Here is a 26819-nt window from a genome sequence, read left to right on the forward strand (position 1 = left end):
ATGGGCATCCCAATGGCCTTCTCCACCCTCCTCCTCCTCCTCGCGGCCATCCCAGGTAGGACCTGGCCCCATCTTGGTGGGGTGAGGACCACGGCGGTGCCCGGGAACCCATTGACTCAATGGGGTCTTCTTCTCCATCCATAGGTCTCCGGGCGGCCGTGACGCTGGTGGAGACCGGAGGTGACCTCCAGAGCCCTGGTGGGTCCCTGACGCTCGTCTGCAAGGCCTCGGGCTTCACCCTCAGCAGCTACAACATGGGATGGGCGCGACAAGCACCAGGGCAGGGGCTCGAATGGGTCGCAAGCATTAGCACTGGTGGTAGCACCTACTACGCGCCATCGGTGAAGGGTCGCTTCACCATCTCCAGGGACACCTCCCAGAGCACGGTCACGCTGCAGATGAGCAGCCTCACGACCGACGACACGGCCACCTACTACTGCGCGAAAGCTGCTCACGGTGACAGCAAGGCCATGAGGAAGGCGGGCAAGAAGGTGTCGTGGTGCTCCTCGCTTGTCCCATGGGATGGGGCTGAGGCGGTGGAGCTGGGCTTCCTCTCCGGATGCGGTTGAGCGGCTGGAGGATGTGGGGTTGTGGGGTTGAGGAGCGTGAAAACCTCCTTAGATGGTGGTGGAGACACTTGGTATGGAGCCTAAAGGCCATTCCGTGCGTGAGGAGGCTCTTGAAACGGAGCACAAGGACTTGAGGAGCACCAAAAGCCCCTTTAGATGGTGGATGAGACCCTCTGTATGAAGCCCAAGGCCTTGAGGAGCACCAAAAGCCCCTTTAGATGATGGATGAGACCCTCTGTATGAAACCCAAGGCCTTGAGGAGCACCAAAAGCCCCTTTAGATGGTGGATGAGACCCTCTGTATGAAACCCAAGGCCTTGAGGAGCACCAAAAGCCCCTTTAGATGGAGGATGAGACCCTTTCTATGGAGTCCAAGCCCTTTATATGGTGCCCAAGACCCATTAGGTGGAGGATGAGACCCTTTGCATGGAGTCCAAGGCCTTAAGGAGCACCCAAACCTCCTTTAGGTGGTGGTTGAGACCCTTTGTATGGAGCCCCAAGGCCTTGAGGAGCACCAAAAGCCCCTTTAGATGGTGGATGAGACCCTTTGCATGGAGCCCAAGTGCTTTATATGGTGTCCAAGGGCCATTGGATGGAGGTTGAGACCCTTTGCATGGAGTCCAAGGCCTTGAGGAGCACCAAAAGCCTCTTTAGATGGAGGATGAGACCCTTTCTATGGAGTCCAAGCCCTTTATATGGTGCCCGAGACCCATTAGGTGGAGGATGAGACCCTTTGCATGGAGTCCAAGGCCTTAAGGAGCACCAAAACCCCCTTTAGATGGTGGTTGAGACCATTTGCATGGAGACCCAAGGCCTTAAGGAGCACCAAAACCCCCTTTAGATGGTGGTGGAGACCCTTTGCATGGAGACCCAAGGCCTTGAGGAGCACCCAAACCCCTTTAGATGGTGGTTGAGACCATTTGCATGGAGACCCAAGGCCTTAAGGAGCACCAAAAGCCCCTTTAGATGGTGGTGGAGACCCTTTGCATGGAGACCCAAGGCCTTGAGGAGCACCCAAACCCCTTTAGACGGTGGTTGAGACCATTTGCATGGAGACCCAAGGCCTTAAGGAGCACCAAAAGCCCCTTTAGATGGTGGCTGAGACCCTTTGCATGGAGACCCAAGGCCTTCAGGAGCACCAAAAGCCCCTTTAGATGGTGGATGAGACCCTTTCTATGGAGTCCAAGCCCTTTATATGGTGCCCAAGACCCATTCCATGGAGGGTAAGATCCTTTGTAGGGTGGCCAAAGGGTCTTCAACGAGAACAAGGCCTTGAGGAGCACCAAAACCCCCTTTAGATGGCCCACTTTGACCAAGTTTAGCTACTTTTGACCCAAATCAGGCCCAATTTTGCCCTATTTTGCCCATTCTGACCCAAGCTTGGATCTGGTTTAACCTTTTGGACCACTTTTGACCCAAACCTGGGCCTGTTTTGCCCCTTTTTGGCCACATTCCCCCCCAAATCTCATCCCATGTTTCCCTTCCCACCACTAGAATCCACAATTTATGGGATATTTTCCCATTTCTGCCCATTTTCCTCCAAATACCGACATTTTTTGGCCTTTTATGCCCATTTTTCACCTTTTATGCCCATTTTCCACCTTTTATGCCCATTTCCCACCTTTTATGGTCATTTCCCACCTTTTCTGACCATTTTCCCACCTTTTATGACCATTTTCCCACTTTTAATGCCCATATTCCTACCTTTTATGCCCATTTTCCACTTTTAATGGCCATTTTCCCACTTTTTATGCCCATTTCCTGCCTTTTATGCCCATTTCCCACTTTTAATGGCCATTTTCCCACTTTTTATGCCCATTTCCTGCCTTTTATGCCCATTTCCCACCTTCTATGGTCATTTTCCACCTTTTCTGACCATTTTCCCACTTTTAATGCCCATATTCCCACCTTTTATGCCCATTTTCCACTTTTAATGGCCATTTTCCCACTTTTAATGCCCATTTCCTGCCTTTTATGCCCATTTCCCACCTTTTATGCCCATTTTCCACTTTTAATGGCCATTTTCCCACTTTTAATGTCCATTTCCCACCTTTTATGCCCATTTTCCACTTTTAATGGCCATTTTCCCACTTTTAATGCCCATTTCCTGCCTTTTATGCCCATTTCCCACCTTTTATGCCCATTTCCTGCCTTTTATGCCCATTTCCCACCTTTTATGCCCATTTTCCACTTTTAATGGCCATTTTCCCACTTTTTATGCCCATTTCCTGCCTTTTATGCCCATTTCCCACCTTCTATGGTCATTTTCCACCTTTTCTGACCATTTTCCCACTTTTAATGCCCATATTCCCACCTTTTATGACCATTTTCCACTTTTAATGGCCATTTTCCCACTTTTAATGCCCATTTCCTGCCTTTTATGCCCATTTCCCACGTTTTATGCCCATTTCCTGCCTTTTATGCCCATTTCCCACCTTCTATGGTCATTTTCCACCTTTTCTGACCATTTTCCCACTTTTAATGCCCATATTCCCACCTTTGATGCCCATTTTCCACTTTTAATGGCCATTTTCCCACTTTTTATGCCCAATTTCCCACCTTTTATGACCATTTTCCACTTTTTATGCCCATTTTCCCACTTTTTATGCCCATTTCCCACCTTTTATGACCATTTTCCCACCTTTTATGACCATTTTCCCACATTTTATGGCCATTTTCCCCCTTTTATAGCCATTTTCCCACCTTTTATGCCCATTTCCCACTTTTTGGGGGGATCTTTCCCTCTTTTTTGCCATTTTTCCCACAACTTTGGGCTCATTTTGCCTTTTTCAGCCCCTTTTTTCCTCAAGATTGGAATTCTTCTGCCCTCAACAACCATTTTTGCCCTAAATCCCAGCTATTCCCCCCTTTAGATGAAGTTCTACCCCATTTTGAGGCATCTTCTGCTCCTCAAGACGTGAACAGAGTCCTTTTTGACCTCAAATCAACCAGCCTTTTCCCCCCACCACCATTCCCACCCTCCATTTGGGAACGTTTCCCCCCTTATCCCTGCTTTAACCCCAATCCTAAGGGAATTTATCCCATTTAAGCCCATTCCCACCCTCAACATGTGTCTTCTCCTCCTTCCAGTTGCGTTTCACCTCAAGATACGGATGTTCTCCTCTTGATGCTGCCTTCTCCTGACGATCCATGGATGTTCTTCACCTCGTGGCCTCTTCTAACGGAGAAATAGGAACATCTTGACATGGGAGAGCTTCATTTTGACCAAAATAGGAGGAATTTGGGGCTTTAAAGCCCCGTTTTGCACCGATTTGGGGTTCTTTGAACCCTTTGGAGGTGTTTGATGAGGTGTAGGATGGATGAGCTCAACCCAACAGAGGATGGGGCTGGTCCGAAGGGGATATTGTCCCCTCCTGTATCACTGTGGGTGGTGGTAGTGGTGCTAGTGCTGGTTGGGGTGCTACTGCTTATCACGGTGGTGCAGACAGTGACAAGAACCCTGTGGTTCCTCTTCCTGACCACAAACCATTTGGGGCCCAAATTTGGGCATCTTCTCCCCTTTAGTGTCACTTCCAGAGCAAATCTGGGGTGGTTTTGCCCTATTTTGGCCTCTTTTCACCCAAATTAGGCTCCTCTTTGGGCTTTTGGGCTGCTTTTGACCCAGTTCTGGGTCCTCTTTAGCCCTTTCTGGCCACTTTAGACCCAAATCTGAGCCTATTTTGGCTAATTTTGGCCACTTTTGACCCAAACTTGGACCAATTTTGTCCCTTTTTGGCCACATTTACCTCAAATCTACACCTAAATTGGCCAATTTTGGCCACTTCGGACCCAAACCAGCCCAATTTTGCCCTGTTTTGGCCATTCTGACCCAAACCTGGGCCTGTTTTGTCCCTTTTTGGCCACTTTTGACCCGAACTTGGAGCCTCTTTGCCTCTTTTTGGCCATTTTGGACCCAATCTAACCCCATTTTTTGCCCTTTCTATCTAATTCCACACAAAATCCGTGTCTTTTTTGCCCTTTTTATCCACTTTTAACCCCCAAAATGTTGATGTTTCACTTCCACCCCCCTTTTTAACCCCAAATTGGCATTTTCTTGCTATTTGCATCCATTTCTCTCCCAATCTTTGGGTTATTTTCCCCATTTTGGCCAATTTTCCCTCAAATAGCCACTTGATTTTGCTTTTTGCCCATTTCCCCCCAAACTTTGGCCTTTTTTCCCCCTTGATTTATGCCTCATGATCAAAAATACGACTTTTTGTCTTATTTTTATCAATTTTACCCCTAAACCAGTGAAATTTTTCTGTTTTGGGGCTGATTTTCCCTTTTCCCTCCATTTTTGGGAGGGGAACCATCTAAATCTTGGTTCTTTGGAGCCGGAGGAGGAAAACCCTCAAATTTACCTTGAAATTCTCACAATTTTGACCCAAATTTACAATTTTGGTGCTCGAAACGCACGAAATTTTGTCAGTTTATATCATTTTTCATGAAAAACGGCCCAAATTGGTTCAAATTCAGCTTTTAGCCCCAAAATTAGCCAGGGGAGGGGTTTTTGTACAGGAGGACGCTGGTTTCTTCTCACTGTGGTCTTCCTGGTGGTACTGATGCGTGGGGCAGCGGCACCATCGTCACCGTCTCCTCCGGTAAGTCCTCATCCCACCACCCCATTTTGACCAATTTTGACCATTTTCACCCCAAATTTCACCCGGGGGGGGGGGAGGGTCTTGAGGGCGGGAGACCCCGTTTTGGTGGTTGGGGCCATCGAATGGCAGATTTAGGGCATTTTAGGGGGGGAAATGTCCATTTTGAGGTGATTTTATGGGCAAAAATGGGTCAAAAAGTCCATTTCGAGGGGGTTTTGTCGGGGAAATATTCATTTTGAGGTGATTTAGCAGCCGATTTGGGCTGAAAATGTCCATTTTAGGGTGTTTTTAGAAGGGCAAATCAATCTGGAGGCGATTTAATGGCAGATTTAGGCAAAGAAAGTTGATTTTTAGAGTGTTTTTTAAGAGAAAAGGCAGTTTGGAGGTGTTGTAATGGTCAAAATTAGGCCCAAAAGTCCATTTTTAGGGTCTTTTTCATGGAAAATTGATCTGGAGGTGATTTAATGGCAGATTTAGGCTAAAAAATGTCATTTTTAGGGTGTTTTTTAGGAGAAAAATGAGTCTGGAGGTGATTTAACCGTCATAAATAGGTTAAAAAGTTCATTTTTAAGGTCTTTTTAGGGGAAAAAGTCAATCTGAGGTGATTTAATGGTCAAAAATAGGTCAAAAAGTCCATTTTTAGGGTCTTTTTCATGGAAAATTGATCCGGAAGTGATTTAATGGCAGATTTAGGCTAAAAAAATGTCATTTTTAAGGTCTTTTTAGGGGGGAAAAATCAATCTGAGGTGATTTAATGGTCAAAAATAGGTCAAAAAGTCCATTTTTAGGGTCTTTTTTAGGAGAAAAGTGTGTTTGGAGGTGACAATGGTCAAAAGTAGGCCAGAAAGTCCATTTTTGGGGGTTCTTTTTAGGGAGGAAACTCATCCAGAGATGATTTAATGGCAGATTTGGGCCAAAAAATGACAATTTTAGGGTCCTTTTTAGTGGGGAAAAATATAATTGAGGGCAATTTGTTGGCAAAAATGACCAAACCCCCAAATTTTGGTGTTTTGGGAGAAAAAAGATGAACTTTGGGGTCCAAAAGGCAGATTTTGGGGGTTTGTGCAGGAGATTGGGGGGTTTTGGGGTGGAAAATGCCATTTTTCACCAAGGAATGATGTTAAATTGGAAGGATTTGGAGTAAAGTAGAAATAGTGATTTTTGTTTCCCCTAAGTATAGTATTATGTATAAAAATGGACATTTTTATGTATTATCTATAAATTTTTAATCAGAAATGAGCCAATATCTCCATTTCTGAGCCATTTTGGGGGGTAAATTTGCTGTTTAAAGTCCCAATTTCTGGATTTTTATAGGTTTTTAGCCCCAATTTTCTTTAAAATGAAGGATTTGGGGCCATTATTGTGAATTATATCCCTATTTTCCTCTCTTTTCATCCAAATCTCCCCATTAATCTGATTATTAATGAATTATCCATCATTTTATTGCATTTATTGATGGATTCTAATCGACAATTGAGAGTTTTGGAGTAACGAAGTGAGTTTTTAAGGGGAATTCCTAAAATAAGGTGATTTTTTCCTCTAAAAACCCAATTCTTGCACAAAATTGGGGTGAAATTAAGTTATTTAAGGGGTTTTGGGGCAAATTTGGGGGATTTTGGGGCAGTTTGATGGGTTTAATGTTATTTTTAATGACAGAGAAATATTTAGGGAATATCTAAATATATATCTATAATATATATTTATAATATATAAAAATATATATATTTAGATATAGATGAAATAGATTGAAATGGAGTGATAAAAATGGGATCAAAATTTAGGTCAGAAAAGGTAAAATCAGATTAAAATTGATAGAAAATCGGGTAGATAAAGAATATGGAGAAAAATAGAGAAAATGTTCATTAAAATAGGTGGAAAATAGGTTGAAAAATAGGTTGAAATCGATGAAAAGAGAAGAATAGATGAAAATAGATTAAAAATAAGAAGAAAACAGAGAAATGGGTGAAATAGATTGAAAATCAGGTAGAAAAGAGGTAAAATAGATTAAAAATTGAGGGAAAATAGGAAAATGGGAGAAATAGATTGTAAATTAGGTAGAAAAACATATAAAATAGGTTTAAAAGTGGATATTAAATAGATATTAAAACTAGATTAATATAGATATAAAACGGATATAAAATAGATATTAAAACTATTAAAAACTATTAAAAAGATTAAAATGGATGTAAAATTGATAGAAAATAGAAGAATTGATTAAAATAGATTAGAATATTTAGAAATCAGAATTAAAATCAATATAAAAGTGATATAAATTAGATTAAATTGAGGTAGAACAAAATCGACATAAAGCGGATGGGAAAGAGATAGAAAATAGGTAAAAATAGATTGAAAATAGACTAAAAATCGATGTAAAAGAGAAAATGGTTGAAATTTTGATAGAAAAATAGATAAACAATAGAAAATAGATAAAACTTTGATAGAAAAATAGGTAAAACTTAGGTTGAAATGGACAAAAAGGCTTGAAAATGGCTAAAAATTGGATAAAACGAGGTGAAAATTAGAAATATATTAACAACATCTATGACAAATGAACATGTTTTAATTTCAGGGCTTTAAATTCGAATTAAACTTCGAAACTGGGCTTTTTTTCCCCAAAATGATGAATTTTTGCACTTTGGGGCCTTTTAGAAGCCAAAAAGAAGGTGCAAAAATATAAAGAAATAAGATTTAAAGTTGTTTTTTTGCCTTTAAAAAGGAGGTTTTGGACCTAAAATGGCTGATTCGGGCCCTGCAGGTGCAGCTTTGGGTTGTTTTTGGCCCAAAAGGCCCCAAAATTGCCTGGTTTCAGTTTCGAAAACAGCAAAAAATGAGAAGTGAGATTTGGGCAAATTCCTCTTTTTTTGGGGGGGTCTTTTGCATAAAGCCCTTGAAATGGCAGCAAATGGAGCGAAACGGCTGAAAAACAGCAGCTGGGGGGTGAAAAACAGCCTTTTTTGGGGGGAAATCAGGTGGTTTTGGGGAAAACGGACCCTTTTTAAGCAGATTTCAGGAGAAAAACAACGTTTTGGGGTGAAATCAAGTGGTTTGGGGCAAATGCGTCTTTTAAGATCTCTTTTGATACCGATTTTGCCCTGTGTTATTAGATATTATTATCGCTAATATAATGATAGATAGGGAGGTAGGTAGATAGAAATATTAGATAGATAGATAGATAGATAGATAGAATAAGAAGGTATTATTAGACCTAATATCTGATTTATTAGAGCTAATAGATGTATTCCACTTTAATATAGGCAATATTTTCTATGGAAACTTACCTGTTATATCAAATTATGATCGATTTTTGATATCTAATATCTATTTCCTATCATTAATAGGGAGATTTTAAGATAGATCCACATCTTTAACAGATATTTCTCTTTAATATCCATTTATATCCGTTTCTATATTAATAAATAGACTATTAAATGGAATATTTATAGTATATATCTGACAGAATAGGTCTTCTATTAATGGATATTTTTATTATCTCGCTATAAAAAGTGATTTAATAGATGATCTCTATTAAATATTCGATTATAATCCATCAGAAGTATTATAGATAAGATATATTTAATAGATTCATGGATATCTATGATAATAATATCTATTTATATACGATTTATTGCATTTAATAGACATATTGACACCTATTTTATATCAATAGATGATTTATATTAATTAATAATTATCTATATTTAATATATTAATAACATATATTATCTATTATCTATTATCTATTATATATTATATACTACATATTATATTTTCTATATTATATTTTATATTTTATCCATTATATTATATATTATATATTATATATTAATTATATATTATATATTATATAATATATATTTTATATTATATATTATACCTACCTATTAATCTCGATATTAATCGATCTGAAATGGAATTGCTCATAAATAGAACACAAACATATGAACATAATATCGATTAATATTGATTAATACAGATTAATATCGACTAATATTAATCTCGATTAATATAATGTAGATTAATCCTTACATCTATGATCGATATTAATCTCCAGATTATCGATTAGTATCGATTTTTGGGGGCTGATATCTCTAATATCCGGCTATTAATATAGTAATGTTCTTGATTAATGGGTACTAATAGATTAATATAGCTGGAGATATATAGATGTATCGATTAATAGGTATTAATATATCAATATAGGTAGAGATATATAGATATATTAATAGATATTAATATATTAATATAGGTAGAGATTTAGAGATGTATCAATTATTAGTTATTAATATAGGTAGAGATATATAGATATATTGATTAATAGGTATTAATATATTAATATAGGTAGAGATTTAGAGATGTATCGATTATTAGTTATTAATATAGGTGGAGATATATAGATATATTGATTAATAGGTATTAATTATTAATATAGCTTATATATTGATTAATAGCAATTAATTTAGCTCTATTGATAGGAATACACCGATTTATAGCTATTATTAGTATTAATAGTGATGTATTAACGTATTAATACGAGGGGAGTCATGTCGATAGAGCAGGGTATATGGGGCTAATGGTGTGGTACTGGTCTATACTGGTCCATACTGGTCTGGGGCAGCTGGTGCTGGTCCCGTATGGGGTTACTGGTCTGGTACTGGGCCATACTGGTCCCACACTGGTCTATAGAGGCCAGTGCTGGTTTGGTACTGGGCTGTACTGGTCCAGTACAGGTCCATACTGGTCCCATATTGGTCTATACTGGTCCCATACTGGTCCCATACTGATCCCAGTACTGTAGAAGCAGCTATAGGGCAGCTGGGGGTGCCGGTACCGGTCCATACTGGTCCATACTGGTCCATACTGATCCCTGTACTGCAGAAGCAGCTATAGGGTGGCTGGGGGGTGCCAGTACTGGTCCATACTGGTCCATACTGGTCCCATATTGGTCCATACTGGTCCCGTACTGGTCCATACTGGTCCCATACTGATCCCAGTACTGTAGAAGCAGCTATAGGGCAGCTGGGGGGTGCCGGTACTGGTCCCATACTGGTCCATACTGGTCCATACTGGTCCCGTACTGGTCCCGTACTGGTCCCATACTGGTCCCATACTGGTCCCAGTACTGTAGAAGCAGCTATAGGGCAGCTGGGGGTGCCGGTACTGGTCCATACTGGTCCATACTGGTCCATACTGGTCCCAGTACTGTAGAAGCAGCTATAGGGCAGCTGGGGGGTTCCGGTACTGGTCCCATACTGGTCCATACTGGTCTCATATTGGTCTATACTGGTCCATACTGGTCCCATACTGATCCCAGTACTGCAGAAGCAGCTATAGGGCAGCTGGGGGGTGCCGGTACTGGTCCCATACTGGTCCATACTGGTCTATACTGGTCCATACTGGTCCCATACTGGTCCCGTACTGGTCCCATACTGGTCCCATACTGGTCCCAGTACTGCAGAAGCAGCTATAGGGCAGCTGGGGGTGCCGGTACTGGTCCCATACTGGTCCATACTGGTCTATACTGGTCCATACTGGTCCCATACTGGTCCCGTACTGGTCCCATACTGGTCCCATACTGGTCCCAGTACTGCAGAAGCAGCTATAGGGCAGCTGGGGGTGCCGGTACTGGTCCCATACTGGTCCATACTGGTCCATACTCGTCCATACTGGTCCCAGTACTGTAGAAGCAGCTATAGGGCAGCTGGGGGGTGCCGGTACCGGTCCCATACTGGTCCATACTGGTCCCATACTGGTCCATACTGGTCCCATACTGGTCCCAGTACTGCAGAAGCAGCTATAGGGCAGCTGGGGGGTGCCGGTACCGGTCCATACTGCTCCATACTGGTCCATACTGGTCCCGTACTGGTCCCAGTACTGCAGAAGCAGCTATAGGGCAGCTGGGGGTGCCAGTACTGGTCCCATACTGGTCCATACTGGTCCATACTGGTCCCATACTGGTCCCATACTGATCCCAGGACTGCAGAAGCAGCCATAGGGCAGCTGGGGGGTGCCAGTACTGGTCCATACTGGTCCATACTCGTCCCATACTGGTCCCATACTGGTCCATACTGGTCCATACTGGTCCATACTGGTCCCAGTACTGTAGAAGCAGCTATAGGGCAGCTGGGGGGTGCCGGTACCGGTCCCATACTGGTCCATACTGGTCCCATACTGGTCCCAGTACTGCAGAAGCAGCTATAGGGCAGCTGGGGGGTGCCGGTACTGGTCCATACTGGTTCCATACTGGTCCCATATTGGTCTATACTGGTCCCATACTGGTCCCATACTGGTCCCAGTACTGCAGAAGCAGCTATAGGGCAGCTGGGGGGTGCCGGTACTGGTCCAGTACAGGTCTATACTGGTCCCACAGTGGTCTATACTGGTCCCATACTGGTTCCAGTACTGCAGAAGCAGCTATAGGGCAGCTGGGGGATGCCAGTACTGGTCCCATACTGGTCCATACTGGTCCCATATTGATCTATACTGGTCCCATACTGATCCCATTACTGCAGAAGCAGCTATAGGGCAGCTGGGGGTGCCGGTACCGGTCCATGCTGGTCCCATACTGGTCCCATACTGGTCCCATAGTGGTCTATACTGGTCCATACTGGTCCATACTGGTCCCAGTACTGCAGAAGCAGCTATAGGGTGGCTGCGGGGTGCTGGTACTGGTCCCATACTGGTCCATACTGGTTCCATACTGGTCCCATACTGATCCCAGTACTGCAGAAGCAGCTATAGGGCAGCTGGGGAGTGCCGGTACTGGTCCCATACTGGTCCATACTGGTCCATACTGGTCCCATATTGGTCTATACTGGTCCCATGCTGGTCCCATACTGGTCCCAGTACTGCAGAAGCAGCTATAGGGCAGCTGGGGGGTGCTGGTACTGGTCCCATACTGGTCCATACTCGTCCATACTGGTCCCAGTACTGTAGAAGCAGCTATAGGACAGCTGGGGGGTGCCGGTACCGGTCCCATACTGGTCCATACTGGTCCCATACTGGTCCATACTGGTCCCATACTGGTCCCAGTACTGCAGAAGCAGCTATAGGGCAGCTGGGGGGTGCCGGTACCGGTCCATACTGCTCCATACTGGTCCATACTGGTCCCGTACTGGTCCCAGTACTGCAGAAGCAGCTATAGGGCAGCTGGGGGTGCCAGTACTGGTCCCATACTGGTCCATACTGGTCCATACTGGTCCCATACTGGTCCCATACTGATCCCAGTACTGCAGAAGCAGCCATAGGGCAGCTGGGGGGTGCCAGTACTGGTCCATACTGGTCCATACTCGTCCCATACTGGTCCCATACTGGTCCATACTGGTCCATACTGGTCCATACTGGTCCCAGTACTGTAGAAGCAGCTATAGGGCAGCTGGGGGGTGCCGGTACCGGTCCCATACTGGTCCATACTGGTCCCATACTGGTCCCAGTACTGCAGAAGCAGCTATAGGGCAGCTGGGGGGTGCCGGTACTGGTCCATACTGGTTCCATACTGGTCCCATATTGGTCTATACTGGTCCCATACTGGTCCCATACTGGTCCCAGTACTGCAGAAGCAGCTATAGGGCAGCTGGGGGGTGCCGGTACTGGTCCAGTACAGGTCTATACTGGTCCCACAGTGGTCTATACTGGTCCCATACTGGTTCCAGTACTGCAGAAGCAGCTATAGGGCAGCTGGGGGATGCCAGTACTGGTCCCATACTGGTCCATACTGGTCCCATATTGATCTATACTGGTCCCATACTGATCCCATTACTGCAGAAGCAGCTATAGGGCAGCTGGGGGTGCCGGTACCGGTCCATGCTGGTCCCATACTGGTCCCATACTGGTCCCATAGTGGTCTATACTGGTCCATACTGGTCCATACTGGTCCCAGTACTGCAGAAGCAGCTATAGGGTGGCTGCGGGGTGCTGGTACTGGTCCCATACTGGTCCATACTGGTTCCATACTGGTCCCATACTGATCCCAGTACTGCAGAAGCAGCTATAGGGCAGCTGGGGAGTGCCGGTACTGGTCCCATACTGGTCCATACTGGTCCATACTGGTCCCATATTGGTCTATACTGGTCCCATGCTGGTCCCATACTGGTCCCAGTACTGCAGAAGCAGCTATAGGGCAGCTGGGGGGTGCTGGTACTGGTCCCATACTGGTCCATACTGGTCTATACTGGTCCATACTGGTCCCATACTGGTCCCGTACTGGTCCCATACTGGTCCCATACTGGTCCCAGTACTGCAGAAGCAGCTATAGGGCAGCTGGGGGGTGCCGGTACTGGTCCATACTGGTCCCATATTGGTCCGTACAGGTCCCATACTGGTCCTATACTGGTATGCACCGAATTTGGGGGGGGGGTTTGACCCCAAATCAGTGGGGTTTGCCCCAAAATCCGTGGTTTTCCCCCCCAAAATGGTGGGGTTTCCCCAAAACCGTTGTGTTTTGTCCCAAACCCCCATTTCCCACCCCAATCCCCCCCATTTCTTGCCCCAAACCCCCATTTCTCCCCCCAAACCCCCATTCCCCCCCAAACCCCCCATTTCTTGCCCCAATCCCCCCCATTTCCCCCCCAAACCCCCATTTCCCCCCCAAACCTCCCATTTCTTGCCCCAAACCTCCATTTTTTCCCCCCAAAACAATGTTTTTCTCCCAAACCCCCCATTTTCCCCCCCCAACCTCCCCATTTCCCCCCCCAAAATGATGCTTTTCCCCAAAAATCCATGTTTTTCACCTCAAAATGCTGTTTCTCAACCCAAACCCCCATTCCCCCCAACCCGCCATTTTCCCCCCCCAAACCCCCCATTTTGCCCCCCCAATCTCCCCCATTTCTTGCCCCAAACTCCCCATTTCTTGCCCCAAACCCCCCATCTCTTGCCCAAAACCCTCATTTTTCCACCCCAAAACGACGTTTTTCCCCCCCAAACCCCCATTTCTTGCCCCAAACTCCCCATTTCTTGCCCCAAACCCCCCATCTCTGGCCCAAAACCCTCATTTTTCCACCCCAAAACGACGTTTTTCCCCCCCAAACCCCCATTTCTTGCCCCAAACTCCCCATTTCCCGTCCCAAACCCCCATTTCCCCCCCAAACCTCCCATTTCTTGCCCCAAACCTCCATTTTTCCCCCCCCAAAACAATGTTTTTCTCCCAAACCCCCATTTCCCCCCCCAAACCCCCATTTCTTGCCCCAAACCTCCATTTTTTCCCCCCAAAACAATGTTTTTCTCCCAAACCCCCCATTTCTTGCCCCAAACCTCCATTTTTTCCCCCAAAAACAATTTTTTTTTTCCCAAACCCCCATTTCTTGCCCCAAACCTCCATTTTTTTCCCCCAAAACAATGTTTTTCTCCCAAACCCCCCATTTCTTGCCCCAAACCCCAATTTTTCCACCCAAAACCCTCGTTTTCCCCCAAACCCCCAATTTCCCCCCCAAACCCCCTATTTCCCCCCCCAAACCCCCCATTTCCCCCCCAAACCCCCCATTTCTCGCCCCAAACCCCCCATTTCCCCCTTATCCCGCAGGTTCCCGCGTCCCCCCCGTCCTGTTCCCGTTGTCTCCGTGCGGCTCCTCCTCCAGCTCCGGCTTCTACTCGGTGGCCTGCTTGGCCGTGGGCTTCCTGCGCCCCGGGCCCCCCTTCTCCTGGAGCGACCGCCTGAACCGCAGCCTGCCCCACAGCGCGCCCCACGGCGCCCGCACCTACCCCGGCGCGGCGCGGGCGGCCGCCAGCCACCTCCTGCTGCCCCCCGAGGAAGGGAAGAGCCTGCAGCCCTTCTACTGCAGGGTCAAGGACATCGTGGTGGCCCTGGAGAACCCCGGTGGGTGACGGATGGGGGCGCAAAGGGGGGGGTTTGTGGGGGGGGGGGTGGGGGGTGGGGGGGGAGGGGGGGTTCTGTTGGTTTTGGGTTGACTGGTGCCTTCTTCCTGCTGCATCTTGGTCCTTTTCCATCCTTGTCCTTCATCTTTCTGCTTCCTGGTCCTTCTTCCTTCTCCATCCTGGTCCTTCTTCCTTCTCCATCCTGGTCCTTTTCCATCCTTGTCCTTCATCTTTCTCCTTGCTGGTCCTTCTTCCTTCTCCATCTTGGTCCTTCATCCTTCTTCCTTCTCCATCCTGGTCCTTCATCATTCTCCTTCTCCATCCTTGTCCTTCTTCCTTCTCCATCCTGGTCCTTCATCATTCTCCTTCTCCATCCTTGTCCTTCTTCCTTCTCCATCCTGGTCCTTCATCCTGCTTCCTTGTCCATCCTGGTCCTTCCTCCTTGTCCATCCTGGTCCTTCCTCCTTCTCCATCCTTGTTCTTCTTCCTTCTCCATCCTGGTCCTTCATCCTTCTCCTTCCTTGTCCTTCATCATTCTCCTTCTCCATCCTTGTCCTTCATCCTTCTTCCTTATCCATCTTGGTCCTTCATCCTTCTCCATCCTTGTCCTTCACCCTTCTCCATCCTTCATCCTTCTTCCTTCTCCATCCTTGTCCTTCACCCTTCTTCCTTCTCCATCCTTCATTCTTCTTCCTTCTCCATCCTTCATCCTTCTTCCTTCTCCATCCTGGTCCTTCATCTTGGTCCTTCTCCATCCTGGTCCTTCTCCATCCTGGTCCTTCATTCTTCTTCCTTCTCCATCCTTGTCCTTTATCCTTCTCCATCCTTGTCCTCCACCCTTCTTCTCCATCCATCTTTCCCCTTCACCCTCATCCTTCTCCAGCTCCACCCCTCCTGCTCCACCCTTGTCCTTCATCCTTCTCCCTTCTCCTTCACCCCACAGGTTCCAGCCGCCCGGCTCCCCCCGTGCTCCCCACGCTCACCCTGTACGCCCCATCCCGGGAGGAATTCCAAGGTCCTTACCGCAACGCCACCATCTTGTGCCACGTCCAAGGTCCTCCCAATCCTCCCATCCAATGGCTCAAGAACGGCCTCGACCTCCAAGACGCTGCCATCACCGAGACCTTGGCCAAAGGGGGCCTCTCTGTCACCAACAGCCGCCTGGTGGTCACCGAAGCGGAGTGGAACTCGGGGGCCATCTACACGTGTCAAGTGGACGGGGAGATGAGGAACATCAGCAAAGCTCAGGAATGTAACTGTAAGTCCATGGTGGGGACGTGGCTTTGGGGGGCAACCAGCCTGAAGGCGTCTCGGTGGCGTTGGGGTTCAGGTATGGAGGAGGTGGGTTGGAGAAGACCTTCAGGTCTGAGAAGATGCCACCATCCAGCACTTCCATAGGTCCATCGTGGAAGGCCAGGTAGATGCCACCAACCATATTGGCCATAGGAGAAGCTCCATATTGTCCATAGAAGGTCTATATTGTCCATAGAAGGTCTACATTGTCCATAGGAGAAGCTCCATATAGTCCATAGAAGGTCCATATAGTCCATAGAAGGTCCATATTGTCCATAAGAGAAGCTCCATATAGTCCATAGAAGGTCCATATTGTCCATAGAAGGTCCATATTGCCCATAGGAGAAGCTCCATATAGTCCATAGAAGGTCCATATAGTCCATAGAAGGTCCATATTGTCCATAGAAGGTCCATACTGCCCACAGGAGAAGCTCCATGTTGCCCACAGGAGAAGCTCCATGTTGTCTGTAGGAGAAGCTCCATATGGTCCATAGGAGAAGGTCCATACTGGCCATAAGAGAAGCTCCATATAGTCCATAGAAGGTCCATATTGTCCATAGTGTGTCCTTTGGTGGCCATAGATTGGAGACCAAGAGGTCCCCTTATCCCTCTATGGGGCGGTGGCCATGGTCAATGGCTCCATCTCCCTATGGAAACCATAGTGTGGGGTCTCTGTGGGGTGGTGGCCATGGTCAATGGCTCCATCTCCCTATGGAAACCATAGTGTGGGGTCTCTGTGGGGTGGTGGCCATGGTCAATGGCTCCATCTCCCTATGGAAACCATAGTGTGGGGTCTCTATGGGGCGGTGGCCATGGTCAACATGGCTTGATGGCTCCATCTCCCTATGGAAACCATAGTGTGAGGTCTCTATGGGGCAGTGGCCATGGTCAACATGACTTGATGGCTCCATCTCCTTCTCCAGACGAGTCCCTCAGTGAAGACATCACGGTGAAGGTCACCCCCCCGCTCTTCATGGACATCTTCAAGGAGAAGGCGGCCAAGCTGACGTGCCGAGTGCTCAACGTGGCCAACGTCCACGGCTTGGACATCTCCTGGTGGAAGGACGACGGCACCGAGCTGCCCACCAACAGGTCCCCTCACGTCCTCGAGGCCAACGGGCTCTTCAGCGTGGTGGCCGTGGCCAACGTCTGCACCACGGACTGGGACAAGGGGGACACGTTCACCTGCAGGGTCACCCACCCCGACATGCTCTTCCCTGCCCAGGCCACCCTGCAGAAGGCAACCGGTGAGTGGCCACCGGGGATACTGGGTTGGGCTGGATTGGACTGGTTTAGGGTGGTCTAGGCTGGTTTAGGGTGGTCTACGCTGGTCTATGGTGGTCGAGACTGGTCTGTGGTGGTCTAGACTGGTCTATGAGTGGTTTGGAGGTGGTTTGGGACTGGTTTATAGTGGTTTAGACTGGTTTATAGTTGTTTATAGTGGTTTAGACTGGTTTATAGTGGTTTATAGTGGGTTTATAGTGGTTTATAGTGGGTTTATAGTGCTTTATAGTGGTTTATAGTGGGTTTATAGTGGTTTATAGTGGGTTTATAGTGGTTTAGACTGGTCTGTAGTGGGTTTATAGTGGTTTAGACTGGTTTATAGTGGTTTATGGTGGGTTATAGTGGGTTTATAGTGGTTTATAGTGGTTTATAGTGGTTTATAGTGGGTTTATAGTGGGTTTATAGTGGTTTATAATGGTTTATAGTGGGTTTATAGTGGGTTTATAGTGGGTTTATAGTGGGTTTATAGTGGTTTATAATGGTTCATAGTGGGTTTATAGTGGGTTTATAGTGGGTTTATAGTGGGTTTATAGTGGTTTAGACTGTTTTATAGTGGTTATAGTGGGTTTATAGTGGTTTAGACTGGTCTGTAGTGGGTTTATAGTGGTTTATAGTGGGTTATAGTGGTTTAGACTGGCCTCTAGTGGTGCTGTGAGAGGTTTGGGACTGGTTTATAGTGGGTTGTAGTGGTTTATAGTGGGTTTATAGTGGGTTTATAGTGGTTTATAGTGGGTTTATAGTGGTTTATAGTGGTTTATAGTGGGTTTAGAGTGGTTTAGACTGGTTTATAGTGGTTTATAGTGGTTTATAGTGGTTTAGACTGGCCTCTAGTGGTGCTGTGTGAGGTTTGGAGCTGATTTGGGACTGGTTTATAGTGGGTTGTAGTGGTTTATAGTGGGTTATAGCGGGTTTATAGTGGTTTATAGTGAGTTTATAGTGGGTTTATAGTGGGTTTATAGTGGTTTATAGTGGGTTTATAGTGGTTTATAGTGGGTTTATAGTGGTTTATAGTGGGTTTATAGTGGTTTATAGTGGTTTATAGTGGGTTTATAGTGGTTTATAGTGGGTTTATAGTGGTTTAGACTGGTCTAGACTGGTCTTGACTGGTGCTGGGAGTGATTTGGAGCTGGTTTAGGACTGGTTTATAGTGGGTTGTAGTGGTTTAGACTGGTTTATAGTGGTTTATAGTGGGTTTATAGTGGTTTATAGTGGTTTAGGCTGGTTTAGACTGGTTTATAGTGGTTTATAGTGGGTTTATAGTGGTTTATAGTGGTTTATAGTGGGTTTATAGTGGTTTATAGTGGTTTATAGTGGGTTTATAGTGGTTTATAGTGGGTTTATAGTGGGTTTTTAGTGGTTTAGACTGGCCTCTAGTGGTGCTGGGAGGGGTTTGGAGCTGGTTTGGGACTGGTTTATAGTGGGTTGTAGTGGTTTAGACTGGTTTATAGTGGTTTATAGTGGGTTTATAGTGGTTTAGACTGGTTTATAGTGGTTTATAGTGGGTTTATAGCAGTTTAGACTGGTCTAGACTGGTCTAGACTGGTGCTGGGAGTGATTTGGAGCTGGTTTGGGACTGGTTTATAGTGGGTTGTAGTGGTTTAGATTGGTTTATAGTGGTTTATAGTGGGTTTATAGTGGTTTAGACTGGTTTATAGTGGGTTTATAGTGGTTTAGACTGGTTTATAGTGGTTTATAGTGGGTTATAGTGGTTTATAGTGGGTTTATAGTGGTTTATAGTGGGTTTATAGTGGTTTATAGTGGGTTTATAGTGGTTTAGACTGGTCTAGACTGGTGCTGGGAGTGGTTTGTAGTGGTTCATGATGGTTTATAATGGTTTATAATAGTTAATAGTGGTTTAGACTGGTTTAGACCAGTTTGGGACTAGTTTAGACCGGTTTATAGTGGTCTATACCGGTTTAGACTTGTCTGGGAGTGGTTTAGACTGGGAAAATGACCCAATTCCAGCATTTCCTTTGGAAAATCGAGGCAAAATGACCCAATCCCGCCGTTTCTTTGGGAAAACTCGATGGTAATGGATCCAATTCCACTCCTCCTGTTGCAAAACCGAAGGAAACGGATCCAATCCCCCCATTTCCCTCGGAAAACCATGGAAAACTGACCCGTTCCCCCCTATTCCTTTCTCAGTCAGCGGCGCCAAAGCTCCCTCCGTCTTCGTCTTCCCACCTCCATCGGAGCAGCTTTCCATGCAGGAATCAGCCACCATCACGTGCCTGGCGAAGGGCTTCAACCCTCCGGATCTCTTCATCCAATGGCTCCGCAATGGGGATCCCATTCCCGCCTCCGACTACGTGACGTTGCCGCCGGCGGCCGAATCCCACCTCGTCGCTTCCAAGTCCCATCTTCCCGCTTCCAAATCCCGTCTTCCCGCTTCCTACTTCACCTACAGCGCCTTGACGGTCCCCGGAGAGGATTGGTCCAGCGGGAATGTCTTCACGTGCCTGGTGGGACATGAGAAGATCCCAATGCAAGTGGTGCAGAGATCCGTGGATAAAGCCTCGGGTAAACCCACCGCCGTCAACGTATCCCTGGTCCTCTCGGATGTTGCCAGCTCCTGCTATTGAATTCCCTAGGGAATTCCGCATCTCTCTCCCCCCCCCCCCCGCATCCCCAAACGCGGATAGGATATAAAGGGGAAGGGGGGGGGAAACGGGAAGAGGGGGTAAAAAAGGCCCCGAAACTGAGCAATAAAACGGTGTTTTGATGGAATGATGAGAGCCAAGGGATGGGGGAGTGGAGGTGCGGCGTTCCCGGTGGGATTCCGAGGGGAGATGGGGGGGAAATGGGGGGTTTTGGGGTGAGAAAGGCAGGTTTGGGGGTGGGAAATGGGGGGTTTGGGGTGGAAAAGGCAGGTTTTGGGGTGGAAATGGGGATTTTGGGGTGGAAATGGGGATTTTGGGGTGGGAAATGGGGGTTTTGGGGTGGAAATGGGGGTTTTGGGGTGCGAAAGGCAGATTTGGGGATGGAAATGGGGTTTTTGGGGTAGGAAAGGCAGGTTTGGGGGTGGAAATGGGGGTTTTGGAGTGGGAAATGGAGGTTTTGGGGTGGAAATGGGGTTTTTGGGGTGGGAAATGGGGATTTTGAGTGGAAATGGGGGTTTTTGGGGTGGGAAAGGCAGGTTTGGGGGTGGAAATGGGGGTTTTGGAGTGGGAAATGGGAATGGGGGTTTTTGGGGTGGAAAAGGCAGGTTTGGGGGTTGAAATGGGGGGTTTGGAGTGGGAAATGGGGATTTTGGGGTGGAAATGGGGTTTTTGGAGTGGGAAATGGGGGTTTTGGGGTGGAAATGGGGGTTTTGGAGTGGAAATGGGGGTTTTGGGGTGGAAAAGGCAGTTTGGGGGGTGGAAATGGGGTGTTTGGGGTGGAAATGGGGGGTTTTGGGGTTTAAAAGGCAGTTTTGGGGGTTGAAATGGGGTGTTTGGGGTGGGAAATGGGGGTTTTGGGGTGGAAATGGGGTTTTTGGAGTGGGAAATGGGGGTTTTGGGGTGGAAAAGGCAGTTTTGGGGGTGGAAATGAGGGTTTTGGGGTGGAAATGGGGGGGTTTGGGGTGGGAAATGGGGGTTTTGGGGTGGAAATGGGGGTTTTGGGTGGAAATGGGAGGGTTTGGGGTGGAAAAGGCAGTTATGGGAGTTGAAATGCTGTGTTTGGGGTGGGAAATGCAGGTTTTGGGGTGGAAAAGGCAGTTTTGGGGTGGGAAATGGGGGTTTTGTGGTGGAAAAGGCAGTTTTGGGGATGGAAATGAGGGTTTTGGGGTGGAAATGGGGGGATTTGGGGTGGAAAAGGCAGTTTTGGGGGTTGAAATGGGGTGTTTGGGGTGGGAAATGGGGGTTTTGGGGTGGAAATGGGGGTTTTGGAGTGGGAAAGGCAGGTTTGGGGGTGGAAATGGGGGTTTTGGAGTGGGAAATGGGGGTTTTGGGTAGAAATGGGGGGGTTTGGGGTGGAAAAGGCAGGTTTGGGGGTTGAAATGGGGTGTTTTGGGTGGGAAATGCAGGTTTTGGGGTGGAAATGGGGGTTTTGGAGTGGGAAATGGGGGTTTTGTGGTGGAAAAGGAAGTTTTGGGGGTGGATTTGGGGGTTTTGGGGTGGGAAATGGGGGAATTGGGGTGGAAAAGGGTTTTTTTTGGGGTGGAAGAGAGCAGTTTTGGGATGGAAAAGGCATTTTTGGGGCTCTAAATGGGGTTTTAGGGGTGGGAAAGGGGGTTTTGGGGCGGGAAAGGCGATTTGGGGGCTATAAAAGGGAGTTTAAGGGTGGAAAAGGGGGTTTTGGGAATGCAAATGGGGGTTTTGGGGTGGAAAAGGGTTTTTTTGGGGTGGAAAAGGGGGTTTAGAGGTGGAAATGGGGGAGTTTGGGGTGGAAAAGGGGAGTTGGGGGTCGAAAAGGGGGTTTGGATGAAAAAGGGGGGTTTTGGGGTGGAAAAGGGGGTTTTAGGGGTGGAAAAGGGGGTTTTTGGGAATGGAAATTAAGGTTTTGGGGTGGAAAAGGGGGTTTTGGGGGGTGTAAAAGGCGTTTTGGGGATGGAAAAGGGGTTTTGGGGATGCAAAAGGGGTTTTAGGGATGGAAAACGGGGGGTGTGTGGTGGAAATGAGGGTGTAGGGGTGGAAATGGGGGGGTTTGGGGTGGAAATGGGGGTTTGGGTGGAAAAGGGGGCTTTTGGGTGGGAAAAGGGGGATTTGGGATGGAAAAAGGCTAGAAAAGGTGGTTTTGGGGTGGAAAAGGGTTTTTTTGGGGATGGAAATAAGGGTTTATGGGTGGAAAAGGGGATTTTGGGGTGGAAAAGGGGGGTTTGGGGTGGAAAAAGGGGTTTTAGGGGTGGAAATGGGGGATTTTGGGGTGCAAAAGGGGTTTTGGGGTGGAAAAAGGGGGTTTTGGGGTAGAAAAGCAGGTTTTGGGGTTGAAAAGGGGGTGTTAGGAGTGGAAATGGGGATTTGGGGACGGAAAAGGGGGATTTGGAATGCAAATAGGGTGGAAAAGGGGATGGGAAAGGGTTTTGGGGTGGAAAAGGGGGCTTGGGGGCCATAAAAGGGGTTTTAGGGGTGGAAAAGGGGGTTTTGGGGTGGAAAAGGGGTTTCTGGGGTGGAAAAGTCGTTTTAGGGGCTATAAAAGGGGGTTTAGGGATGGAAAAGGGCTATAAAAGGCGGTTTTGGGGTGGAAAATGGGGTTTGGGGGCTATAAAATGGGGGTTTGGGGTGGAAAAGGCGTTTTCGGGGCTATAATAGGGGTTTTGGGGGAGGAAAAGGGGGTTTGGGGCTATAAAAGGGGCTTTAGGGGTGGAAAAGGCATTTAGGGGAGTGTAAAAGGGGGGTTTTGGGGTGGAAAAGGGGGATTTAGGGTCGAAAAGGGGGTTTTAGGGATAGATAATGGGGGTTTGGGGGTGGAAAAGGGGGTTTTGGGGTTGAAAATGGGGGGTTTGAGATCCAAAATGGGGTTTGGGGTGGAAAAGGGGGTTTTTGGGGTGGAAAAAGTGGTTTTAGGGGTATATTTTGGGGTATAAACCCCACATTTTGGGCTCCAGCCACATATTTGGGGGTATAACCCCCATATTTTGGTGTCTTAACTCTGTGTTTTGGGCTCCAACCCCATATTTTGGCCTATAACCCCCGTATTTCAGTGTCCAAACCCATGTTTTGGGGCATAACCCCCATATTTTCATGTATTACTCCATATTTTGGACTATAAACCCTGTATTTTGGGATATAACCACCATATTTTGGGCTATAAACCCTGTATTTTGGGGTATAACCACCATATTTTGGGCTCCAAACCCATATTTTGGGCTATAAACCCCATATTTTGGGCTCCAAACGCATATTTTGGTGCATAACCCCCATAATTCGGGGTCCAAACCCCATATTTTGGGCTACAACCCCCATATTTTGATGTCCAAACCCATATTTTGGTGCATAACCCCCATATTTTGGTGTGTAACCCCCATACTTTGGGCTCCAAACCCATATTTTGGGCTATGAACCCCATATTTTGGGCTACAACCCCCATATTTTGATGTCCAAACCTGAAATTTGGTATATAACCCCCATATTTTGGGGTATAACCCCCATATTTTGGTGTATAACCCCCATATTTTGGGCTCCGAACGCCGTATTTCGGGCTCCCTCCCCATTGCCCACCCCTTACACCCCAAACCCCCCCACTGTTAACCCCATCCCTAGCCAAAACCCCCCTAATTCACCCCAAAAATCCTCTTTTCTCCCCCCATAGAGCTCCCCGATGGGCTGCTGGAGGAGGAGGAAGATCTAGAGAACCTCTGGGCCACCGCCTCGACCTTCATCGTCCTCTTCATCCTCAGCCTCTTCTACAGCGCCACCGTCACCTTGATCAAGGTGGGCCCAAAACCCCCCTTTTCCACCCCATTTTGCCATGTATCTGTTGGGTTTCCCACCAATCCCACCAAAACCGCCCATTTTTCCAACCATTCTCCCCCAAACCCCTGATTTTCCCCAGATTTCATCAAAAAATCCCCGGTTTTCCCCAAATTTCCTAAAAAAACCCCTTATGTTTACCCTAATTTCATCAAAAATCCCAATTTTTACCCAATTCTTGCCCCAAATTCCGTGGTTTTACCTCAGTTCTTGCAAAAAATACCTGGTTTTACCCTAATTTCCTCTAAAGATCCCTTCCCCCCCCAATTCTTCTCAAAAATCCCTGTTTTTACCCTAATTCTTGCCCCAAATTCCTGATTTTACCCTAATTCTTGCCAAAATCCTTATTTTTCCCTTAATTTCCTCTAAAAATCCATATTTTTACCCTAATTCTTGCCAAAATTTCCTACATTTACCCTAATTCTTGCCCCAAATCCCTGGTTTTCACTTAATACTTGCCCAGAATTCCTGTTTCCGCCCTAATATTTGCCAAAATCACTCTTTTTCCCTTAATTTCCTCAAAAAAACCCTATTTTTCCCACAATTCTTGCCAAAAAACCCTATTTTTCCCCAATTCTTGCCAAAATTCCCTGGTTTTCCCATCATTCTTGTCCAAAATCACTATTTTTCTACAATTCTTGCCCCAAATCCCTATTTTCCCATATTTCTTGCAATAAATCCATAGTATTCCCTGATTCTTGCCAAAGTTCCCTATTTCTACCCAATTCTTGCCTCAAACTCCCTATTTTTCCCCCTATATCCTTGCCACCCCCCCTGGTTTTCCCTATTTCTGCCCCAAATCCCTCTTTTTCCCCATATCCTTGCAAGGAATCACTATTTATTCCCAGCAATCTCACCAAAATCCCTGTTTTCCCCCATATCCTTACAAGGAATCCTGATTTTTCCCTTTATCCTTACGAAATATCCCCATTTCCCCCCCAATCCTTGCTAAACCCCCCATTTCCCCCCTATTTTCCCCAAAACCCCTCTTTTCCTCCCCTTCCTTCCCAGAAAATCCCTATTTGCCCTCCATGTATCCCTGAAATCCCTGATTTTCCCCCCAATTTTCCCTAAAATCCCTATTATTTCCCCAATATTTCCCTTAAAATCCCTATTATTTCCCACAAATTTCCCCCAAAATCACCATTGGTCCCAAATAACTAAAGAATTCCCATTTCCCCCCCTTCCCAGGTGAAATGACCCCATTCCCGATGGAATTCCACCTTCTCATCCCCTCCAACGCTGGATATCAATGGAATTCTCTGGGATTCCTGTCCTTTCCCTCCCTGTTGTAAATATTCTTCTCCTAAGAAATAAATTTTTCCATGTTTTCCCCCTTTTCCATGTGTTTTCCAATGGGATTCCTGCTCCTAGGACCGGTTTTGGGATGGTTCCAATGGGATTCCTGCTCCTAGGACCAGTTTTGGGATGGTTCCAATGGGATTCCTGCTCCTAGGACCAGTTTTATGGGGTTTCCAATGGGATTCCTGCTCCTAGGACCAGTTTTGGGATGGTTCCAATGGGATTCCTGCTCCTAGGACCAGTTTTATGGGGTTTCCAATGGGATTCCTGCTCCTAGGACCAGTTTTAGGGGTATTCCAGTGGGATTCCTGCTCCTAGGACCAGTTTTGGGATGGTTCCAATGGGATTCCTGCCCCTAGGACCAGTTTTAGGGGTATTCCAATGGGATTCCTGCTCCTAGGACCAGTTTTGGTGGCCCTATGGGGCTCTATGTGGCCCTATGGGGCTTTATGGGGTTGCCCAGGACCATATGGGGTCACTTGGCCTCAGGTTGGGTTGGATTGACCACCATTGGGTTGTCCACCATTGGATTGACCACCATTGGATTGACAACCATTGGGTTGGATTGGGATGGGTTGTCCACCACTGGGTTGAGTTGTCCACCATTGGGTTGTGTTGACCACTATTGGGTTGAGTTGTCCACCATTGGCTTGGGTTGTCCACCATTGGGTTGGGTTGACCACCACTGGGTTGTGTTGACCACCATTGGGTTGAGCTGTCCACCATTGGCTTGGGTTGTCCACCATTGGGTTGTGTTGACCACCACTGGGTTGTGTTGCCCACCATTGGGTTGTGTTGTCCACCATTGGCTTGGGTTGTCCACCATTGGGTTGTGTTGACCACCACTGGGTTGTGTTGTCCACCATTGGGTTGTGTTGACCACCACTGGGTTGTGTTGACCACCATTGGGTTGTGTTGTCCACCATTGGGTTGTGTTGACCACCATTGGGTTGTGTTGACCACCATTGGGTTGTGTTGACCACCATTGGGTTGTGTTGACCACCATTGGGTTGTGTTGACCACCATTGGGTTGTGTTGCCCACCATTGGCTTGGGTTGGGTTCTCCACCCCCTTTGAAGGCTCCTCCATTGGGTTTCCCCTTCTTGGTGCTGACTCAGAAGGAGAACCCCAACGTGCGTCAATGGGGCCCATCTGGTTCCTCTTCCCCCCATCCAGATGTTCACGGTGGTGGGAACGGCGCCTCCTTGAGCCCAAAATGACTCAAACCCGCCCAAAATGACCCGAAACCGAGAAGAAAGAGGAGAAATGAAACGTTGGGTGATGATAAACACCATCTGGAGGGGGTTTGGGGGCCAGAAACGTGGGATTTGGGGCTTCTACTGCACGTCCACACCATGGGGTGAAGGTTGGGGGGGAAACGGGCGTTTATGGGTGTTTGAGAGGAGTTTTGGGGTGAAACAGCAAGAAACTGGGTAAATTTTGGTGGAAAATGGTGATTTTTGGGGAGTTTGGTGAGAGTTTTGGGGTGAAACATCAGTAAACTGGGTAAATTTGAGGGGAAATGGTGATTTTTGGTGGTTTGATGAGACCTTTTGGGGTGAAATACCGAGA

The 26819-nt window shown here is 46.9% G+C and overlaps 1 gene segment (V, D, J or C); it reads left to right on the plus strand.

The window, feature by feature from the left end:
- Positions 1 to 26456, plus strand: LOC115603284. The segment is given in 9 exon segments: positions 1 to 55; positions 145 to 447; positions 5083 to 5169; positions 14684 to 14977; positions 15920 to 16234; positions 17193 to 17516; positions 19699 to 20093; positions 23808 to 23945; positions 26424 to 26456. Coding segments are annotated over 9 exon segments (1944 nt in total).
- The last annotated feature ends 363 nt before the right edge of the window (positions 26457 to 26819 follow it).

Source organism: Strigops habroptila, unplaced genomic scaffold (assembly GCF_004027225.2).
Source record: "Strigops habroptila isolate Jane unplaced genomic scaffold, bStrHab1.2.pri NW_022045629.1_ctg1, whole genome shotgun sequence".
Classification (NCBI taxonomy): Eukaryota; Metazoa; Chordata; class Aves; order Psittaciformes; family Psittacidae; genus Strigops; species Strigops habroptila.